Source organism: Sceloporus undulatus, chromosome 5, assembly GCF_019175285.1.
Source record: "Sceloporus undulatus isolate JIND9_A2432 ecotype Alabama chromosome 5, SceUnd_v1.1, whole genome shotgun sequence".
Taxonomy (NCBI): domain Eukaryota; kingdom Metazoa; phylum Chordata; class Lepidosauria; order Squamata; family Phrynosomatidae; genus Sceloporus; species Sceloporus undulatus.
Window position 1 is genome coordinate 120,687,727 of NC_056526.1, and position 19,902 is coordinate 120,707,628.

Here is a 19,902-nt window from a genome sequence, read left to right on the forward strand (position 1 = left end):
GGTGATATAACCCAAAGTAAAATAAGAGACAGAAGATGAGATTCCCAAGTCACAGCCAGGGGCACTCAACCAGCTACTGAGGAAGAGCATAGGGCAAGCAGAAGTAGTTCTGCGTCTAATGATACAACTAGGCTCAAACCAAGAGGATATTCAGCTGCTGAAGAAGAGGCGGAAGAAGTTCAGAGCTGCACAATACATATAATAGGAATGAATGAATGAATAAATAAATAAATAAATAAAGTAAAGCTCAAAATTTTCACTAAGCCCATCACCATCCCAAATACAATCTGAAGAACAGGTTGTTTAAAGGTTGCTATAAAATTTAGAGACCATATAAATAATTGATTTGCAATACAAAGCTGAAGGAGAGGGAACCAGAAGGAATCTGGACTGAAGCCAAGGAAGGGCAATCAAAATTGTGAGGGGCCTGAAAACCATGCCTTATGAGGAGAAACTTAGGGAGCTGGGTAAGTTTAGCCTGGAGAAGAGATGGTTAGGAAGTGACAGATAGCCCTGTTTAAGTATTTGAAGGGATGTCATATTAAGGATGAAGCAAGCTTGTTTTCTGATGCTCCAGAGAATAGGACCCAGGACAGTGGATGCAAGCTACAGGAGAAGAGATTCCACCTCAACATTAGGAGGAACTTCCTGACAGTAAGAGCTGTTCGACAGTGGAATACACTCCCTCAGAATGTAGTGGAATCTCCTTCTTTGGAGGTCTTTCAACAGAGGCTGGATGGCCATCTGTCGGGGATGCTTTGATTGTGAATATAGCATGGCAGAGGTTGGACTGGATGGCCCTTGTGGTGTCTTCCAACACTATGATTCTATATACTGTATGTTCACGCATTACAGCCCAGAATCAGGAAGAATGTAAGAATATTGATAAAGCTAAAAATATGCATGAAAAAGTCTGTAGTTCTTAAAATAAAATACAAAAACTAGAATTGTGCAAACACTAAGATCATCAAGGTACAGAGGAGAATGGAAAGGGCTGGCTTAACAGCAATCAGAGGACTAGTCAATTTTATTCTTATTCTATACTTCTTTCTTTCTTAAAAGACTTTATTCACTCAAATGGACTCATTCTTCCACCATTGCCACTCAGACAGATCACATGCACACAGACATCGAAGTGAAGGTACATTTCTCTTAATGAACATCATCTCAAAGCTTGCAAACTTTACCTTTTTGGCATTATGATGTCCAGAAACCTTAGCCAACATGGCCAATGTCCATGCTGACCAGAGGATTCTGAGACCTCCAGTCAATGAAAATAACATTTCAAAGCTTTGCACGGATCTGTCATCAATAGTATTTTTAAAAAAATTTAATCCCTGTTTTTTCAAGTTGCTTTGTCTACTTGTCCTCCTAACCTCACCCAGTGCTGAAAACTAACATTTTCCCCAATTCCCCCCTTAAATTTACAAACAGTTTGAATTGGAAACCATTGTTATTTTTGAATAAAGTAATTAGCAGAGGTAGGGTTGAATGGGGTGTGTTTTGGGTCATCAAAAGGGGGCACAGAGTTAGGGAGCTAGAAGAGCAATGCTTGGCATGTTATCTGAGTTCAGAGGTGTTTTGTAACTAAGACATATTTCTGTTTGATCTGGACATCAATTTTGAGGATTTGCTGTTACCTCAGGTGAACTGCAAGTGCATCCTAGAAAGAGTTTATCAAACGGGAGGAATTTCTCTTAAATTCGAATGAAAAGAAATTGGGGCCAGAACACATTCACTTAAAGTCGCTAGTTTCACGCAATTACATGAATATGCATTGCATTTGAACTGGCTCCCCATTGCCCGAAAATAGCATGCCATTGTCCAAATTTGCGTGTGGCAGTCTATCATGCAATAACGTTAAACCTCATGATTGCATTCAGATTGCCATCGGATTATACTTCTAATTCCCCTTGTCTGATAAACTCCCTAGAAAGCACCCAACACAAATATGTGCCCCAAGGTTGCTGTACTGATACTAAAAGTGAAAACTTGCAGCATGGATGAAGCACCTTTCAGGGAAGCTGGTATTTTAGGAATGCTTGATAAATGCCAAATGAGCCTCAGGTTGTTATACTGAGAAACTGAAAGAAATGTAGTACATGCAACATGTCTGCAACTTGTGCCATACCACCCACAAAATTCTCACAATTTTGTTTATTCATTCATTCATTGAATTAATTTTGCCTCATAGCATACTGTTCTCAGGGTGACTTATGGAAATACAGACATAAAAATCTATATCTAAAGTTGACACTCAAAAGCTCAATCCTTTCAAGATTGGCATAGAATAAACATAACATGCAGCAACTGCTAAAAGATCTGAGATGTTCCATAGATATAAAACACCACTTCAAGGTACCAAGTGAGATGCAAGAATTTACTTAATGTGATATGCTAACAAGATTAATTCCCCAACTAATAACATGATTCCAATTTGGCCTTCAAAGTTATAAAAGTTGCAGTTTCCTTTGCGTGTGATTATTGCACACATGAATCAGTGCTGTTTGTACAGGCCTTTCCCACAGAGTCAGCTGCATCATGGAAAGGTGCCAATTCTGTAGTGAAAATTCATATAGGGTACCGTAGTGAATCCAACCCTAGTGGGCATATGTATGACGGGAAATGGCTCGGGAGCACTTGTAAAAGTACACCTGGATCATACTAAGTGCAATATCAGAGAAATAAAGGTCTTTGAGAATACTGAAAAGTTCCTTTTTTGAACGATATCCCCCCAACATTCCCCAGGCATCATAGCCACTGGCTCTTCTGGCCAGGGAATGGTAGAAACTACAGTCCAAAAAGGAACTTTTCCAGATACTGTACTCATAAAAGTGTGAAAATGGTCCTCCCTATCACTCCAATAGAACTGGGTAGAAATTCCAGCTTAATTATCACCTCACTCCATCCCTCAATTCAACACACAGTGACAGTAAAAGAGATTTGTGTGATTTCATGGTTTTCAGAGCAAGGAGCTCCTCTTCAATCTGAAAATCAATGATGTATAAGGAAAGAGGGCTATAGAGTATACAACATACTCAAATACACCTTATTTTATAACATGCACATCACCTCCAACCTCTGGACTCTTACAACAACTTCTGGAAAGACACTTTACAACTTAACGCATTCGATGGGTCGCATTTGTGAAACCCTGTAGACCTATGACCATTGAGCAATATCACATCCTGTGGTTACTGTTTTATATGTTCCTATATACTGTATTCCCTTTTCCTTTTATCACTTCCTTAATTGCACTATAATATTTAAAAAGACAGCAGCTGAGATGCTATCCTGCTTAAGATTACTCTGATTACCTCTGTTTGCCTGTTTACACAAACTTAGGTAAGGCTTGAGAGGATAACCAAAGGAAAAAGAGTAGGGGTGCCGCCCGGTTTTTAAATTCACTGATCTTTTCAGTGGTGTGTGTGTGAAATGTGTAGTAAGAATGTCCTCTCCACCAGCATCACAACTAATCAGAGAGGAGCAGAGTTCCCAGATCTCAGGGCATAGTCCTATGGCTCAGGACCTGGCTCCTTTTCTCCAGTTCTCATGGCAAGGGAAAGAATCTTAGGGTGAGAATGTTACTTTGAAATGTGTGACTGTATATTTTTCTTGTCATTTAGACCTAGTATTTTTTTACTGAACTGAATACTCTGTGCAACTGTGGCCAATGCCAATGCTCAAAATCACATGCTCAGTTTTATCACCAGAGGTTGTTACTTGTAATATCATCAGGAATAGTCTCCTTTGATATCACAAATGGTCATCCCCAGGTTTCAGGTTTTGGCTCTGTTATCTCAGGGTTAGAATGTTCCTCACCTGGCCATCCTCAGCAGAAAACTCTTGAGGTCTCATTCACCATGTTTGAAATGGGGGGTGCCAAAGGTATAAAAATTGTAGAAAATCAGGGTAATGACCAGTATAGTAGGTTTAAGGGTGCAAACCCCTTGTAAAAATGGGGGGGGGGGAATGCAAAAAAAAAATGCTATTTCTTTTTTTTAACCTGAGAAAATACATCTCTAGGAATCTCTAGATCCTCCAGCATAACTCTATTCTCAAGGTTCACCAGTGGTTGACCACAGAATTGTGTTGGAGGACCTACACATGTCTACAAAAGTGTTCTCCAGCGAGACTCTATGTACAACTTCTGACAGAGTTGTGCTGGGAGACCTAGAGAAATCATATTAATCAAATCTATGAATAATCAAATCTGCAAAATTCAAAGCCACAAATGTGGAAGGCCAACTATAATTACAATTAAAATACACTCTCATGTAGAAATTATTTCTGCAGATGCTTTGTTTATAAATCTGCATAAAATCACCCCTTAATAGAATTATCTGAAAGTGAATCACACTGATTGTAATGAATTTGCTTTCCAGATAATGTATTTAGTACTACAATGCCAGAAAGGTTTACAGAGCAATGAAAGGAGGACTATAAAGGAGCTTGTTTTTTAATAATGATGATGATGACTGAGAATAGTAAATGCATTTCTGTACATTATCTTTGAGGAGATCAGATAACAACAGAATGGATATGGAAAGTATTGGATTATTTAGAGATGGATAGATTAACAAATCTGGTTAGAAATAAGTCATGTAGAGACATTTAAGAAAGAATGAATGGGAGTGATAGAACTACTGAAAGGAATATTAGCCAGTTAAAAGAGAGAAGGAAATAGGAAGAAAAAGTTCTGAAAAGAAAAGAGAGAGAAGTCTACAAGTAAATAACGGAAACTAAAGATAGGGAAATAAGGAAGTTGGAAAGAAAGAAAAGATAAAGGTATAGGTAAAGAGGAGAGATTTAGGAAGTCATTTTTATGTGTTAAGTAAGAAAGAGAAAATGGTGTTCATGGAATTGACAGATCAAGAAGGAATGAATGGGCTTGGTAACTTGTGGTTGTTTTTACCTTTTAAATTGTTGTATGTAATGAAAATCATACTGAACAATAACAACAACAGAAATCTGAGGAGAAGGACCTAGACTCAAAATCACCTCTCCAACTCACTGCTCCTCTGAGGGCACATACATATTTGTACGTATACATGTCATGGTGTATATTATATTTGTGTGTGTGTGTGTGTGTGTGTGTCAGTCATGGTGGGTGTGAGAGAGAGCTGTCTGTCATTTCAGTCACTTTGGGTTGTGGTCTCACCCACTGCTGCAATGTAGTCCCAATGTTCTTCATAGAATCATAGAGTTGGACGATACCACAAGCGCTATCCAGTCCAAACCCCAGACATGCCAAAATATACAATCAAAATACTCCCAATAGATGACCGTCCAGCCACTGTTTAAAGACTTAAAAAAGAAGGAGACTTTGGTTTGGACCAAAACTGATAAGCCATGTGTCCTTGAGGAAGATGTCATAGTTATTATGCTCACATTGCAGATGGATGTTATTCTTAGGGCCACTGAATGAGTTCATTTCTGAAGGCAGACTTGATATGGAGACTTTTCAGTTCACATCAACTCAGTGTAAATTACTTCCAAGTAAATATGCAGAGGATTGCTTGTTGTACTCCACTACACCAGTAGCAGCTGGTAGAGAAGAAAGTAAATTAGCTAATGGTGGGAAAAGGTAGGACAAGTAGAACCTATGGACAAGTGATTATTCCATATGTACAATGTAAGCAGGAATTGTGTCAATCCATTTTTTTCTGTCACACACCAGGCAGACAAACAAGTGTTCATATACAGCCATATTCCAAACAGGAGGAAGTCCGCAGACCATAGATAGACTACATATACTTGTAGTTCAATAAGACAGGCATGCAGACAACCCCTCCTCCACACTCACACAAGCATAGCTAAAAAAAGAAGAGTATCTTTAAGTATTTTTACAATACTATTAAAGGGCTGTAGAATCTAAAAGTAGATAAATACAGCTTGCGTACTGTTGCGGCAAGGAATGCACACTGTTTTGAAAATACTAGAAGATGACAAGGAGTACATACCACATAATTTGTTTCAGCTCTGGAGACTCAAAACAATTATAAATTAGGCCTGTGTTGCCATATGTACAATGGATTTGTGTCACCACTCTTTTCCTTCAGCTCCAATGGACATAGCAGCATAATGAGGGAACACAACCTGAGGGGAGGATGGGCAGGTTTGTGTGAATTCACAGATGACCATTTGAAGAACTAGTTACAGGTAAGGAACCTGTCCTTCTTCGTAATGGTCTCTGAATTACACAAATGAATTAGACTAGCAAGCTGTAGTCACAGGAGAAGGGAGTGTTGTGACACCAAGCACCATGTGTAGTAAACCAAAACATGTTTTATTAAACAACAAGTAAGAAGCATGCAATAAACAACCCTCAATACAAACCAGAAAGCAGCACTGCCCTCCCAAAAGCTGCATCATTCCTTGCCCTGGTATCCAGCCTGTAGTGATAGATGAAAATCAATGGGTGGGACCAGATTGCAGCTTTGCAGACATCCTCTTGGGGCATTCCACTGAGAAAAGCAGAGGATGCTACTACCACCCTGGTAGAGTGTGTTCAAATTCAAGTGGGAGGAGTGTTCATAGGCTAAATGAATGGTAGTAGTCACCCATTTCAAGAAATGTTGAGGAGTGACTGATAATCCAAATTTCAAATCCAAGCAGCACACAGCCTCTCAGATAATCTCGAATCCAAAGTCTGGTCAAAATGGAATGCAAGTGTTCTTCAAACGTTGAGCAAATGCAAAAAGCGCTCGGTACCAGTACGTAATTGAATTTTGAGCCAATGTAAGTAAAACAATGTCTTTGCTCAGATGGAATAAAGATACCATCTTAGGAAGGAAGGTGATGTCCAGATGGAGAACAACTTTGTCTTTGTGGAAACAAAGGTAAGGCTGGTCCACATGGATTGCATAAAGTTTACCAGCGTGCCTAGCTGAGGTGATGGCAACCAGGAAGGCAGTCTTCCAAGTAAGACGGCTGAGATTGGCTATAGCCATTGGTTTGAAGGACTGTTTGGAATGTTGCATGAGGGCCAATTCAAGACTCCAAGCCAGCATCTGTACTGAAGCAGGAAGAATTTTTTTATTAGAGGGTCTTGAAAAAAGGATGGATGACCGTCAAACTGGTAGTGGGCACAAATGGCTGCCAAATAACACTTCAAAGAAGAAATGGAGAGACCAGCTTCTGCTAGAGATATCAGAAAGCCCAAAAGCTGCAGAACTTGAACCCAAGATGACAGGTCCTTGTCGGCTAGGAACGCCAGAAATCTGATCCATTTGAGATGGTAGGATTTCTGTGTTGATGGCTTGTGAGCTGCCTGTATGATAGTTTGTATGGAATTGGGCAAAGAAGTCATGGTCAAATCCACAAACCGACAAGGTGAAGCATCTCCAGGTCTGGATGTCGAATTCGTCCTCTGTGTATAGTGAAAAGGTTGCAAGGGTACATGGAAATACTCTTTGTGAGCCAGCTGGAGGAGAGAAGCGAACCATGGCTATCTCAGCCACCACGGGGTGATCAGGATGGCATCTGATCTGTCCCGTCTCATCTTCCCCATGACTCTGGTGATGGATGGGAATGGAGAGAAGGCATACAACAGTTTTCCTGTCCACTCGAACAGGAAGGCATTGCCTCGCGAGCCTGAAGCTCTGCTCCTTGAGCAAAACTCTGGGCACTGACGATTCAGGTGGCTTGCGAAGAGATGGACCAGCAGTGAGCCCCAACATCAGAACAGCTTCTATGCCATGTTGGGATGGAGCATCCATTTGTAATATGAATCCGAGGACCACCTGAGCTGGTCTGCCAGTTTGTTCTCCTTGCCCAGTAGTTGGACTGTGTGCAATACAATGTTCCTTGCAAAGCACCATTCCCAGTTCCAAAGGTTGAGGTTAAATAATGTCTGGGAACTCATACCATCTTTTTTGTTGAGGTAGAACATGATGGTGTTGTTGTCTGTGAGCAGGAGCACAGTTAGGTGTCCAAGGAAGGAATCGGAGAATCTCAGAGCTTTTTCCACTGCTATCATCTCGAAAGTGATGATGTGGAAAGGTTTTTCTTCTGAAGACTACTTTTCTTTGTAAGATGCTCCAAATGAGCTCCTCAACCTTCCATCGAGGCATTGGTTGTGAGGGTGAGCTGTGGTTGCAGAGGAAGGAAGGGCATCCCCACATACACATTGGAGGGGTCCAGCCACCAGTCTGGTGTCCTCACCACTGATCTTGGGATTGTGGGTCTTTTGAAGGGAAAGTGAATTCAATTTCTTAAACCAGAGTCTGCCTGGAAGGAGCTGTAAAGAACCAAACATGCAGATATGGATGGTTATACCATGCTGATGAAGGAAGGCAGCTAGGATGGCCATGCATTTTGTGAACATTTTGGGAGCTGTAGAGAGGCTGAAGGGCAAAACTGGTAAGGATGTTGCCCCACTGTAAATGCCAGGAATCTTCTGTGGCAATTTTGGATCCCTACTTGGAAGTAAGCAACTGGAATCGGTTCAATAGCATCCTTAGAGAGAAGTGTGTGAACTTTGTTGAGTAGAGTGTCAGAGGAGGGTGTAAACCATAAGATTCCTGTGGGGGGAATTTCTTCAAATTTGAGGACATAGCCCTTGTTGATGATATTAAGCACTCTGGAGTCTGATGTTATGGAGGCCCATTTGGTGACATAACAGGCTAGTCTATGTCCAAACAGAGGCATACAGAGGAAGCACACACAAGGAGAAAGTCACAGGCACTTTTTACCTTGGTTGTCTTTCCTCTTAAAGGATGGTCAGTATTGAGGATGAGGAAGATTGAGAAGGAAATCATTGTCTCCTTGGTTCCAATGGGCTGGGACCATTTGTGCATAGGATGGATGTTGCCAGCCCGATCAACGACATGGAGTGATGCATGGCAAGGAAGAGGACGTGCCATATTTCTGTGCCGTAGTCTTCATTTTATGTTTGAAGTCCAGCTTCTCATCCATTTCCTTGTTGAAAATGCTGGAATCATCAAAAGGTATGTCAGTTCGGGCCTGAAGAAAGAGATCTGAAGCTCTAAGCCAGGCATGGCGTCAAAGAGCCACCGAACCTGACAGCACCTTTTGCGCGCAGACCGGTATTCCTGCTGGTAAGCTAGGGAAGCAGACAGACAGACAGACGGTCACTCATTCTTATGTGAGGCAAGAGAACTCCACCAGACAAGTGTGGGGAGTGGGCAGAAGGCGGCGAGGGAGACCAATGAAGCTGTCTCACCAGGGAGTCCACAAGTTCGCCTTCCAAAACCAAACCGCTCTGAGTCTCTACCACCTGTAGAGACAGGGTAGGAGAGTTAGGTTTGTCAGACAGTTAAGCCTCAGATCTAGTGACCCTCTTGGTGGGAGTGCAAAGAAGAATGTTGTGTTTCTTCTTTCTATCCTGCTTGTCTCCAGATTTCTTGGAGGTCTTAGAGTTGAGTGAGAGACAGTGTCGGTTTTGACTGTCAAGGACTTCCACTTTTTTCTGGGAGTGTCCTTGGATTCATGGGCCTTGAGTTCAAGCCTACACTGACTTTTGGCTGAGGAAGGGGCCTCATGACTCGGTTTCGAAGAGCCAGGGAAAGTGGTGTAATTGTGACGAGGCAATTCTGTCACTGAAGGCCTTCTTGGGACTGGAGAGGGCAGGGGCACAGAAACAGTTGTTGAGGGAGGCACATGCGCCTTCAAAGCCCTTTCATTCAAAATCTCCTGAATTTTCCAAACCTGAGGTGTGAAGGCCCTACAATGGGAGCAAGTTTACATATTGTGCCCCTCGCCAAGGCACAACAAGGATTTTCACCTCACATTCCTCACAACTTGTAAAGGACATGGACTGAGAGGCCATATTTGCCAATGGAAGCATCGCCAAACAGTCATTTCGGGGCTTCTTTTTGCTCCATGCGCAGGCCTTGCTGTGTGGTTGCCGCGGCCTGCTCCCAGGGCTCAAAGAGACGGCATTAAGCTGCCCGTCTGTCAAGCCCCTAGGTAACTATGGTCAGATGATTTATAGACAGGAAGTTACAAACTTATAAAAGAAAAAAACAGTACAGTGGACCCTTGTTATACGCTGGGGTTTGGTTCCAAGATCCCCCATGTATAACAAAATCCGTGTATGCTCAAGTCCCATTAAATATAATGACAAAGCAAAATGGTGTCCCTAATAAAAATGGAAAATCAAGGTAAATTTATACTTTTTTGGAACATTTTCAAACCGTGTATGCTTAAATTCGTATATAAAAAATCCGTGTATAAGAATGGCCGACTGTAATGCTTTAAATGAGAATTGTGTTCACTCCCCTCCACAGGTCCCAATAGGCCAGAGAGAATTTTCTTGCTTCCTTTGTTCTGAGAAAAACAGCAATAGTCTTCACAGCTGAATGTGTAGTCTCCTCCTCTTCTACACAATAACCAGTGCCTTATCTGAACCACAGCTTCCTAGCTCTGCATCAGCATTTGTTTTCAATGACGACACTCACCCCAAGCACTTGAAGCAACAGAGGGCAGCTGAACACTATGAACATTGCCTTTCTTCACTACCATGTGGCCATAACTAACTCACACATCCTAAGTCAAGGGAAGGCATTCAGACAAGAGCATTCTAATTTCCCTTCCACCTGCTTCTCCTTATTTTTGTCCATGCAGTAATTATCTTCAATGTTTCTTTCACAGGCCAACCAGTACACATTTAACAGAAGGAGATAAGAGCAGATTGTGAGAAGGATAAAACAAATGAACTGATAACAATTTGCAAAACAGCCAGGAGGCTTCTGGTGGTAAAATACCAAGCAGTTGACTCACCCTGGAATGAGTATGAGCAATTCTTATTTTTTTAAAGCTAGGCTTGCTGTGAAGATGCTCTTGTAGCAACTCAAAGCTTCTAGGCCAGTTTTTATTGGATAATGTTCTTTGTATCATACAGGAGTTGTTTCAAAGAACTAACCATGCTGACTACCATTTTGACTTTCCTTCAGTCCAAAAGCAGGATGCAAATATTTTCACAAACAAGCTTTGAAATTGATGTGCTGCTGCAGCAGCACCTACTAAACACCAATATTACACTGTTAACACAAAATTCCTAGACAACTAGTACCCACACCATTCCTCAATAATCAGCATTGTCTTTCAAAATCAGGAAAATGTGTTTTTGAGGCCACAAGGACTCACCTAGTCACCCAGTGGATTTCCATGGCCATGTGGGGAACTGAATCCTGCTTTCCAAAGTCATAGTTCAATACTCAAATCACCATACCCAAACCACTGGCTGTAGGTGTACTTCCTAGTAATTCCCATCAATTACTACAACTTTTTTACTTCTTAGCTAACTGCAGCACTCTTTCCTGTCTTGGTATATCAAAATGCCAGATTAAAGCATGCACCTATTGTTGTGGTTCATTTTGGTTTGGAGTAGTGCCTCGTGACATGGTTTCTGGGTATTAACCTTTAATGCCTGTACAACTTGCTGCTTACCCATACTTCATTTTGTTTCTCACCCAATACATTTCAAGAGAAACAGGTCATCTTCCCTTGTAGAGAGGCGTGCTTTTAACAAAACAAAACAATCCTTAGAATTCTAGCAGTATAGCTAAAATTTACTTTGACATGCCCTGTGGGAATTGAAGCACTGAGAAAGCCAAACAAAAACAGAGATGCTACCGTAACAGCTCCTAGCAATGCTAAAATGGTGTTAAAATTCTAGAAAGATTTTTAGAAGATAAAAAGTTTATAGAAATAATACAAAATTTCTAAAAGCTATAACAAAAACAAAAAAACCTACAAAATGAGAATTAGTGGGAAGGAATTTGTTAGGACCAATTATAAGGAAGATTGCAACACATCAGTCATGCAAAACTGAGAAGGGTAAGAGGGGAATGGGCATTCTTGCATCTAACATCACAGACCTTGACACAAGCATGCCATCCATCTGAAGAAATAGACTTAAATCTACAAAAGTTTATACTACCAATTTATTTCTTTCTGTCAGTCTCAAAGGTGCTACATGTCACAAGCAAAAATTAACCAAAATGTGTTGCCTTTTTTGAATTATTTTTTTTTTAAAAGAAGTCAGAATTGTCTTTGGATGAGGAACCAACAAGAAGCATCAAGAAGCTACATGAAATTGCACAGCACCATACAAACACAAATTGCCAGTCTGGATTAACCCTAAAATTCGTATGCCACTTTAAAGACTACATGTTTACTATAGTAGAAGCTTTTGTGGATTGTCACACATTTCATTAATCACATCTGATGAAGGCAACTATAATCATGAAAGCTTAAGCTATATTCCATGCTAATCGTAAAGGTGCTAGAGGACCCCATGTTACATATACAACTCTTAATAGCTTTCGTGTTATAAAGAATATTTAAGGCACTGTGGTCCAAAACACACTGCAGAAATAATCCAGTTTGAAATTGCTTTATTTGCCCTGTCTCTATGGTAAGGAATTCTAGGAACTGTAGTTTGGTGAGACATTTAGCCTTCTCTGTCAGGGAGCTCTGGTGCCACAATAAAATACAGTTCCTAGGATTCTCTAGCACTGAGCCAGGGCAGTTAAAGCGGTATGAAACTGGATTATTTCTGCAGTGTGTTTTGGATCTATGAGTCTTGAACCAGAACTCCCATCAGCCTTGCTTCAGTTCCTTTCTTCTGCAGCAAGGTCTGCTGGAGGACTTTCAGGCTATGGGGTGTAACACAAAAGCATAGTAATGCACTATTCAAATATACATCACCTGACTTGGCAAATGGTTAGGTGATCCAAGCAGGAGTGGGCAAAAGGTAGATCAAGATCTTGCAGAAAGTAAATGTGAAACAATTTCTATGTGACTAGTTCTAGTACTGAAAATGAACTCCTGGTCTGAGCATATGTGCTGAGGCAGTTTTTAAAAGCTTTTAAAAACATTTGTCATCAGTGCTTATGCATTGTGAAACTGCTGGGTATATAACTTGGAAGTTATCTCACATGACTGCACTACAGGATTGTGGCAAAGTGAAGTGGTGTGAGTCAGTTGGTGACCAATTAAAATCCCATCAAAGTTCATAGGGAGTTAGCATCCCAAAGGCAACAGAGTTGAAGTCCTAAGGTCAAAAGGAAACAGAGCCTGGAAATATTTCTTCTTCGCAACTTATTCCAGAATCCCTCAGTCAATATGGATATATATAAAAAAAAAAACAACCCCAAAGTAATGTTTCCTAGTTTTGGGAAGAAACAAGGTGGTCTTCCTCACTTCTGCCTTCATGGCTGCCACAGTAGCTCAGGAGGGCAGACTTAAATATCTTCTATAACAGGCCTGCATAATGTGGCAGTAGGTAAGGGCCAAAATTTAATAAGGATAAACTTCTTTGGGCTGCAGATAGGTTTTTAGCAGCTCACTTTCCTACATTTCACTTGAGAGGTGAGAGTTTATTATTCCTCTGCTACAGCTGTCCAGCTCTTTTCTGGGAGAAAGCAGGGTAGCAAAGGAACCTCGAGGAGCAAGCATTTAGATCTACAGTGTAGATGCAGACTGAAAGAAAGAGGCTGGTAGCATGAGATTTTGTAGATTTGAGGCTACTTCCTCAGATGCATGAACTTTCAGTTAGTCTCAAAGGTGCTACAAGATGGGTAGAGGTGACTTCAGCAGCACCCCCAGCCTTCACAGTCCCACGTAGCTGCTGCTTGGTGGGACTCAAAGGCACCACCACCACAACACTCCCAGGCCCTCAGAGTGAGGGAGAGGGAAAATGAATAGAGAGGTATTGCCCCACTCCAACCTTATGCTACTTTCTTGTGGGGTAAGCCATAGTGGTATAATGATTGGAGCTTTGGATTATGACTCTGGAAACTAGGGTTCAATTCCCTGCTCTGCCATGAAATCCACTGGGTCACCCTGGACAAGTCACATGCTCTCAACCTCAGGGGAAAGCAATGGCAAACCTCCTCTGAACAAATCTGGCCAAAAACCCCTGGCCTGAGGGTCACCATAAACCAGAGACGACTTGAAGGCACACAACAACAACAACAACAACAACAACAACAACAACAACAACAACGAAAGCTCCAACAGGAAAGCCAGAGTGGTGTAAAAGTTTAAAAATTGGAGACCAGGGTTTGAATCCCCTTTTGGTCCACTGAGTGACCTTTGTTAAGCCACACTCTCTCAGCCTCAGAGGAAGGAAAAACCAACCCCTCTGAACAACTCTTGCCAATAAAACTCTGTTATAGGGTTGCCATAAGAAGGCACACACCCATTAACCTCAATGGGTCACATCTTCACACCCACATTAGCAGTGGCTACTGGGATGGCAGTGCCTTAGGTGTCCCGTGGGTGGGACAGAAACCCCACAGGATTCTGAAGGATGTGGGAGTAAAGGAGTCTTCAAAACCCCATGGGGCAGAAGCCCCACAGGACTCTGAAGGGTGGGGTGGAAAGAAGCTCAAGGGAGTGAGGGAGGGAAGAAAATGGCTACTGGGGTCTGTTTTGCAAGGGTGCTGTGGTTTGGAGCAGGTCTGCACAACATGCAACCTTGACTACAGCCAACAATGTCCTCCAAATTGTTGTGAGCCGCTTGAAATGTTTTAGTGGACCGCATGCGGCCCCCGGGCCGTATGTTCTGCAGGCCTATTCTATAACTTTAAGTCTGTTCTCTGGAGCTACCGTACTATTTTACACTCCAGGGGTTTCAGAGGAAGCTAAGATGGCATTATGGTTAAATGGCAGTACTGCAGCTACAAGGTTGTGAATTCGATCCCAAGGCTCAAAGGTTGACTCAGCTTCCATCCTTTTGTAAGTTGATAAAATGAGTACCCATCTTGTTGGAGGTAACTGGCTTACAAACTAAACCACTTAGAGAGTGCTGAGCTCACTGATAAGCGGTATAGAAATGTAAATGCTAAATGCTGGTATTTAGTGAAAGCCTAAAATCTGTCTATCCCTATACAATGAGAGACAGCGTCCTTTCTGTGAACCTGAATGAAGGAAGCCAAGACGTGCACCTTGTTTCTTCCCAAAGCTAGGAAACATTACTTGGGGTCTTTTTTGGACTTCCATGTTGTCTAGGGGATTCTGGAAGACGTTGTGAAGAAAGAAATATTTCTAGTCTCTGTTTTCTTCTGACCTTAGGACTTCAACTCTGTTGCCTTTGAGATGCTGACTCCCTATGAACTTTGATGAGATTTTAATTGGTCACCAACTGACCCACGCCACTTCACTTTGCCACAATCAGGTAGTGCAGTCATGTGAGATAAATTCTAAGTTATATACACTGTCACAGCAGTTTCACAATGCATAAGCACTGCCAACAAATGTTTTTTAAAAGCTTTCTTTCCAGCTATTTTAAGAAAGTGACCTGTACACCAACTAGTTCTAATTTTTCATATAACAATGTGCTTACGAAGCCTGTTACACCACCCAGGGCTTCCATCCCAAAATCCAGAACATGCTTTTTCAGGATGACTGCTTCTAAGGATTTTGTAGCAGGCATCTCCAGTGACTGGCTCATACCCAAAGCTTCCCTTCATTTGCTGGCTTCTCTCAGCTTTCCTGCTCTTAGACTTGAGATTCAACTTGTCAAGATTCTCCCTCTCTCAAGCATCAGTTTCCACTGCTAACATTCACTGCTCCTGCTTTCTATATTCCCACCACAGGACTTTCAGACAAGGTCTCATAGGGCCCTATCTAACAGTACATTTGCAGTATGGGAACACATAAAGCCATGATATTGATCCATCAAGCACAATATCATCCACTTTGACTGACAATTGTTGTCCCTGATTTTAGACAGAAGACCTAGTTCAGAATGCCAGTGACTGAAATCACCTACAGAACCTGGGTTATTTGACAGTATTTGAATATTTATCAATCAATGAAAGGGAAGGAACCCAGGATCATTCTGTATACTACATGTGGCAGAAGACAGGATGGAATTGCAACTCCCCAAAACAGAAACAACTTTGGTGTGAGAAAGACGTATAGGATGGAGCTCCCTACCATTGTTTCCAGAGTTCCTAAAATTACCCTGAACAGTACAAAATGGAACTGTCCTGTAGTAAATTTACATTTTGGACTACAACTCCCAGATTCCTTCAGGAGGATTTTGGGAGTTGTAGTCTCAAGATCTGCAGCTCTCATATAGCAAAATAAAATTAAAAGGGACCCTTGTTGCTAATGCTTCAAGGAGTGAAAGAATGGCCACCTAAAAAAACTTTAGATGTCATATATTATGCGAGCCTTAATAGCCAAAGATATTTCTATGACATTCCAAGTTAAAAATTTAGGACGGGATGTATGCATTCCCAGTTCAAGAAAAAGAATAACATTTTTTCATATTATGATAAAACATAACTAGAAAGGCATCACTTACTCCAAAAAAATTCTTTCTTACTATAAAATGTATTGTAACTTATTGTAAAGAATATATTATTATAAACTTTGTGATTGTAGTCGTTTCATTTGGTTTTATTATTGTAAAATACCCTGGGAGCACTGCAAGTTGGGAATTACATAAACATTTGAAAAAACTAAATGCTACCTTACTTTTTACTACATGTTGGAGAGAACAACACCAATCATTTAGTCAATATATATTACTATAAAACAATAAAGGAAGTGAATGGAACAAACCTATTTTTCCTACATTTTCAGTATGAGTTAGTTTATCCTAAGTAAGATGTAAATTACTAATATAAAGAACTATGATGTCCTCACTATGTGCCAGCCACATGTTCCTAAGGCAGTTATAATGAAAAGACCCCCAACCAACCCTCTCACATATTATCTCAAGGAAATGGCAAAATAAAATCATGATTTAAACCCAGTTTCTTACCTCTGGACGACCTTCATAATATGTTAACATCGATTTTGTAAGCACAAAAAGCCTCTCTTTGTAATTTAAAGGAGACGTCCTCTTCTTTTGTTGAGATCTTTTAATCAAAGTCTCTTCTAGAATAGCATTCATATTCATTTCAGCCACTTGATCAATCTTTCCCCAGCCATTGAAGATCCAGTTCTGTAAAAAGCAAAATAGTACATGGATATCATATTTTTCTGCAACATAGAATCATGGTAGTAAGCAGTGAATTTCTCAAAATGCAGTGGAACTGCACTCCTTACACAGTAACTCAGAAATTACAAAAGTTAAACATTAAGCAGAAAGATTTATACTTTACTTAGCTGAGGTAACATATTGCCTCTACCTGAAGGGCTGTACTTCACTGGTATGAGGAAAAAAAGCTTCTCCGCATACTTAGGACTCCTCCAGACTGCCCAATAGTACTGGCAAAAGTTGGGGCATTCTGTTTTGAGATTTCATGCATTGTAATGCCTTTGTTTGCACTTCTGCATCCAGTTGTTTCTGTTCCTGCATCCAACTGTACCCTAAATATTTTTTATCCTTTTTTTGTTGTTGCTGCTGATTGCTAGCTGCAGTGCTACCAACAAATCTGAAACTTTTCTCATGCTAATACCACTTTAGCACTACAACTGGAAAATGGGAGAGGGGTGCAGAAGAAACCTTCAGTCTTGTAAGTGGACATCTAATGGAGGAATGAAGTCTCCAAGTCACAAACCCATTTGAAATGTCCTTAGTGGGACTACCCAATAATACAGCAGGAGAACTGAGATAATTGATATAGGTGTTTATCACACAGAGCTTTTTGCAGCTCAGATCCAACGTGACTGTGGGTCCAACGATGCGAATTAACGTTATAATGTGAATGTTTTATCACACCTGGTTGCCCTTCCATTGCCTTTCCAAATCGGGGAATCGAATCCAAGACAAGTCACATGATGTGGATTCAAACAAAGTGGAGTGAGTGCAAATTGTATTATCACACCGGTGGCATTCAACGATTCAAATCTGCACCCTTGCACATGCTCAATGGGGGTCTGAACGCATCGTGACCTTGTACGTTTGCAAGTTCTTGTTCCCTGTTTCACGTAATTGCGTGAATATTTGCCTCGTGAATATTTCTGTGTCTTCTTCATTCCCCTTTTTTATTTTTCCTTCCATTTCAGCAATTTCAACACACACATAGATAGACACACACAGACAGACAGACATATCTGTATATTCACATTCATGCACATACACGCATGTATATATTCCAAAAAAAAAAAAAAATGAGTTGCCCTGAAAGTTGCCCTGAAAGTGAAAGGACCACCAAAAGGAAATGGGGGGAAAGTGCAGCGCTGCATCATGGAAATTTGCAACCCAAGGGGTTTGCGGTGGTGTACCAGAGCAGAAGCAAAGTTGCATTCCACACCAGACCAATTCAGAGTGAAATCGAAGTGAGCTTGAAAGCGAATTCTGTGAATTCACTTTTTTCCGATTTCGCCAAAATGAGGGGTCACTTTGGAATCACTGCGGATGCTCCACGGAAGGAGATCCCATAGAAAGTAATCGCGTCTGATAAAATATTCATGTTATAACGTGAATTCGCATCATTGGACTCACAGTCACGTCGGATCTGAGCTGCAAAAAGCTCTGTGTGATAAACACCATAGATGTGTGACATTTACAACCCTTGCAGTGGGAGTAAAAATTCCAGACTAGTACTAGAATTTCAGGTGCAGGGAATGGGAAAAGAAGAGTGCTGCAACAATAACAACAACAATAATAACATTTTGCCTTTTTCCCAGTTCGGGATTCAAATATGCCTATCTGTGCATTTTTTTTTCTGCAAAGTAATTTGGCAAGTTGTTCAGAGTGAATATTTTGTATGGATTTTAAAGAAATAATACATTAAGTACAGCTACATCTCTGTCAAATCCTGAGCCTTTGGTCCAGGCTGCAAGAGCCCTTGGTGTTGAAGATGTATATGTAATAAAGAACAGAATGTGTGTAGCATATTAAATACCATATATACTCAACTGTACATCAACCTCATGCATAAGCCGAGGCCAGCTTTTGGAGATGAAATTATAGATTTTGATATGACCCATGGTTAAGCTGAGGGTAAAATCTGGAGGCATATAACAAAGGATGTAAAGGATGAAGCAAAAGAAAATGATACCAAATAACTTACAGGAATAACTGTTTGTGTTCAGCCTAAAGGCTGGATGGATGAGGAGGGAACTGCAGTAATTGGTAGCTATGCGATGTGTACGAGAAGCGACCAGAAACAGGCAGGGCTAAGAAAATATGCACATACCAAAAAGGATGTAAAGGCAAAAAAAATGGTGACATACGGTCTGTACAGATGGGCAGCATGCAGCCGCCCCTTTACTGGCCAGATTGGGGCTGTGGCAACCTCACCTTGCGGCCTTGATTTGTCCTCTAGAGAGCATAAAAAGGAGCCACAAAAAGTGGTTCCTTTTTTGCGCCCTCCAAGGGGCACCATAGCCACCGCAGCACAGCTTTATGATGCCCCTTTGTGCTATATCATGTGGATGCAACACCAGAGGGGTATCATGATGGTGTGCGTTGTGTAGGCCAGCGTGCGCCAAAATGGTACCCTGGGGCGGGGTTAGGGCATCCAGCATGTGGACGCTGTGCCCTAACTACACTCACAGGCTGGCACAAAGTGCAGGTCTGTATAGGTCCTATGTTAGCAGGGATTGTAGCCTTTAATGTGGCAACTTTGCCTGAGTTTAACGTAGAAAAGCTGGCAAACATACACAAATGCCTTATTCAAATTCCTCAAACCACAATTCTACAATACCTCTTTGAGGGGAAGCACTAAAGAGCTGAGCCAGTATGGTGTAGTGGTGTGAGCATTGGACTATGACTCTGTAAACCAGGGTTTGAATCCTGGCTCGGCCATGGGTGATCTTGGGCAAGACACACTCTCTCAGCCTCAGAAGATGACAACGGCAAACCCTCTCTGAATAAACTTGCCAAGAAAACTCTATGATAGGTTCATTTTAAAGGTAAGGTAAAGGTTTTCCCTTGACTTCACTGTCTATTTGTGTCCAAATGTAGGCGCTTGGGTCTCAAACTGCCGCTGCCGACCTTGTGATTGTCAGAGTTGGTATCTT

The 19,902-nt window shown here is 41.3% G+C and overlaps 1 protein-coding gene across 3 annotated transcripts in view; it reads right to left on the reverse strand.

Moving 5' to 3' along the window:
• The window catches only part of TEC (tec protein tyrosine kinase), a 75,536-nt gene that overhangs the window by 27,083 nt on the left and 28,551 nt on the right, over positions 1-19,902 (reverse strand). For all 3 annotated transcript variants that reach the window (XM_042469963.1, XM_042469962.1, XM_042469964.1), the window contains one exon: positions 16,751-16,933. In XM_042469963.1, coding sequence (XP_042325897.1) covers positions 16,751-16,888 — 138 coding nt within the window. In that variant the 5' untranslated portion in view covers positions 16,889-16,933. The remainder of the gene's footprint in view (positions 1-16,750; positions 16,934-19,902) is intronic.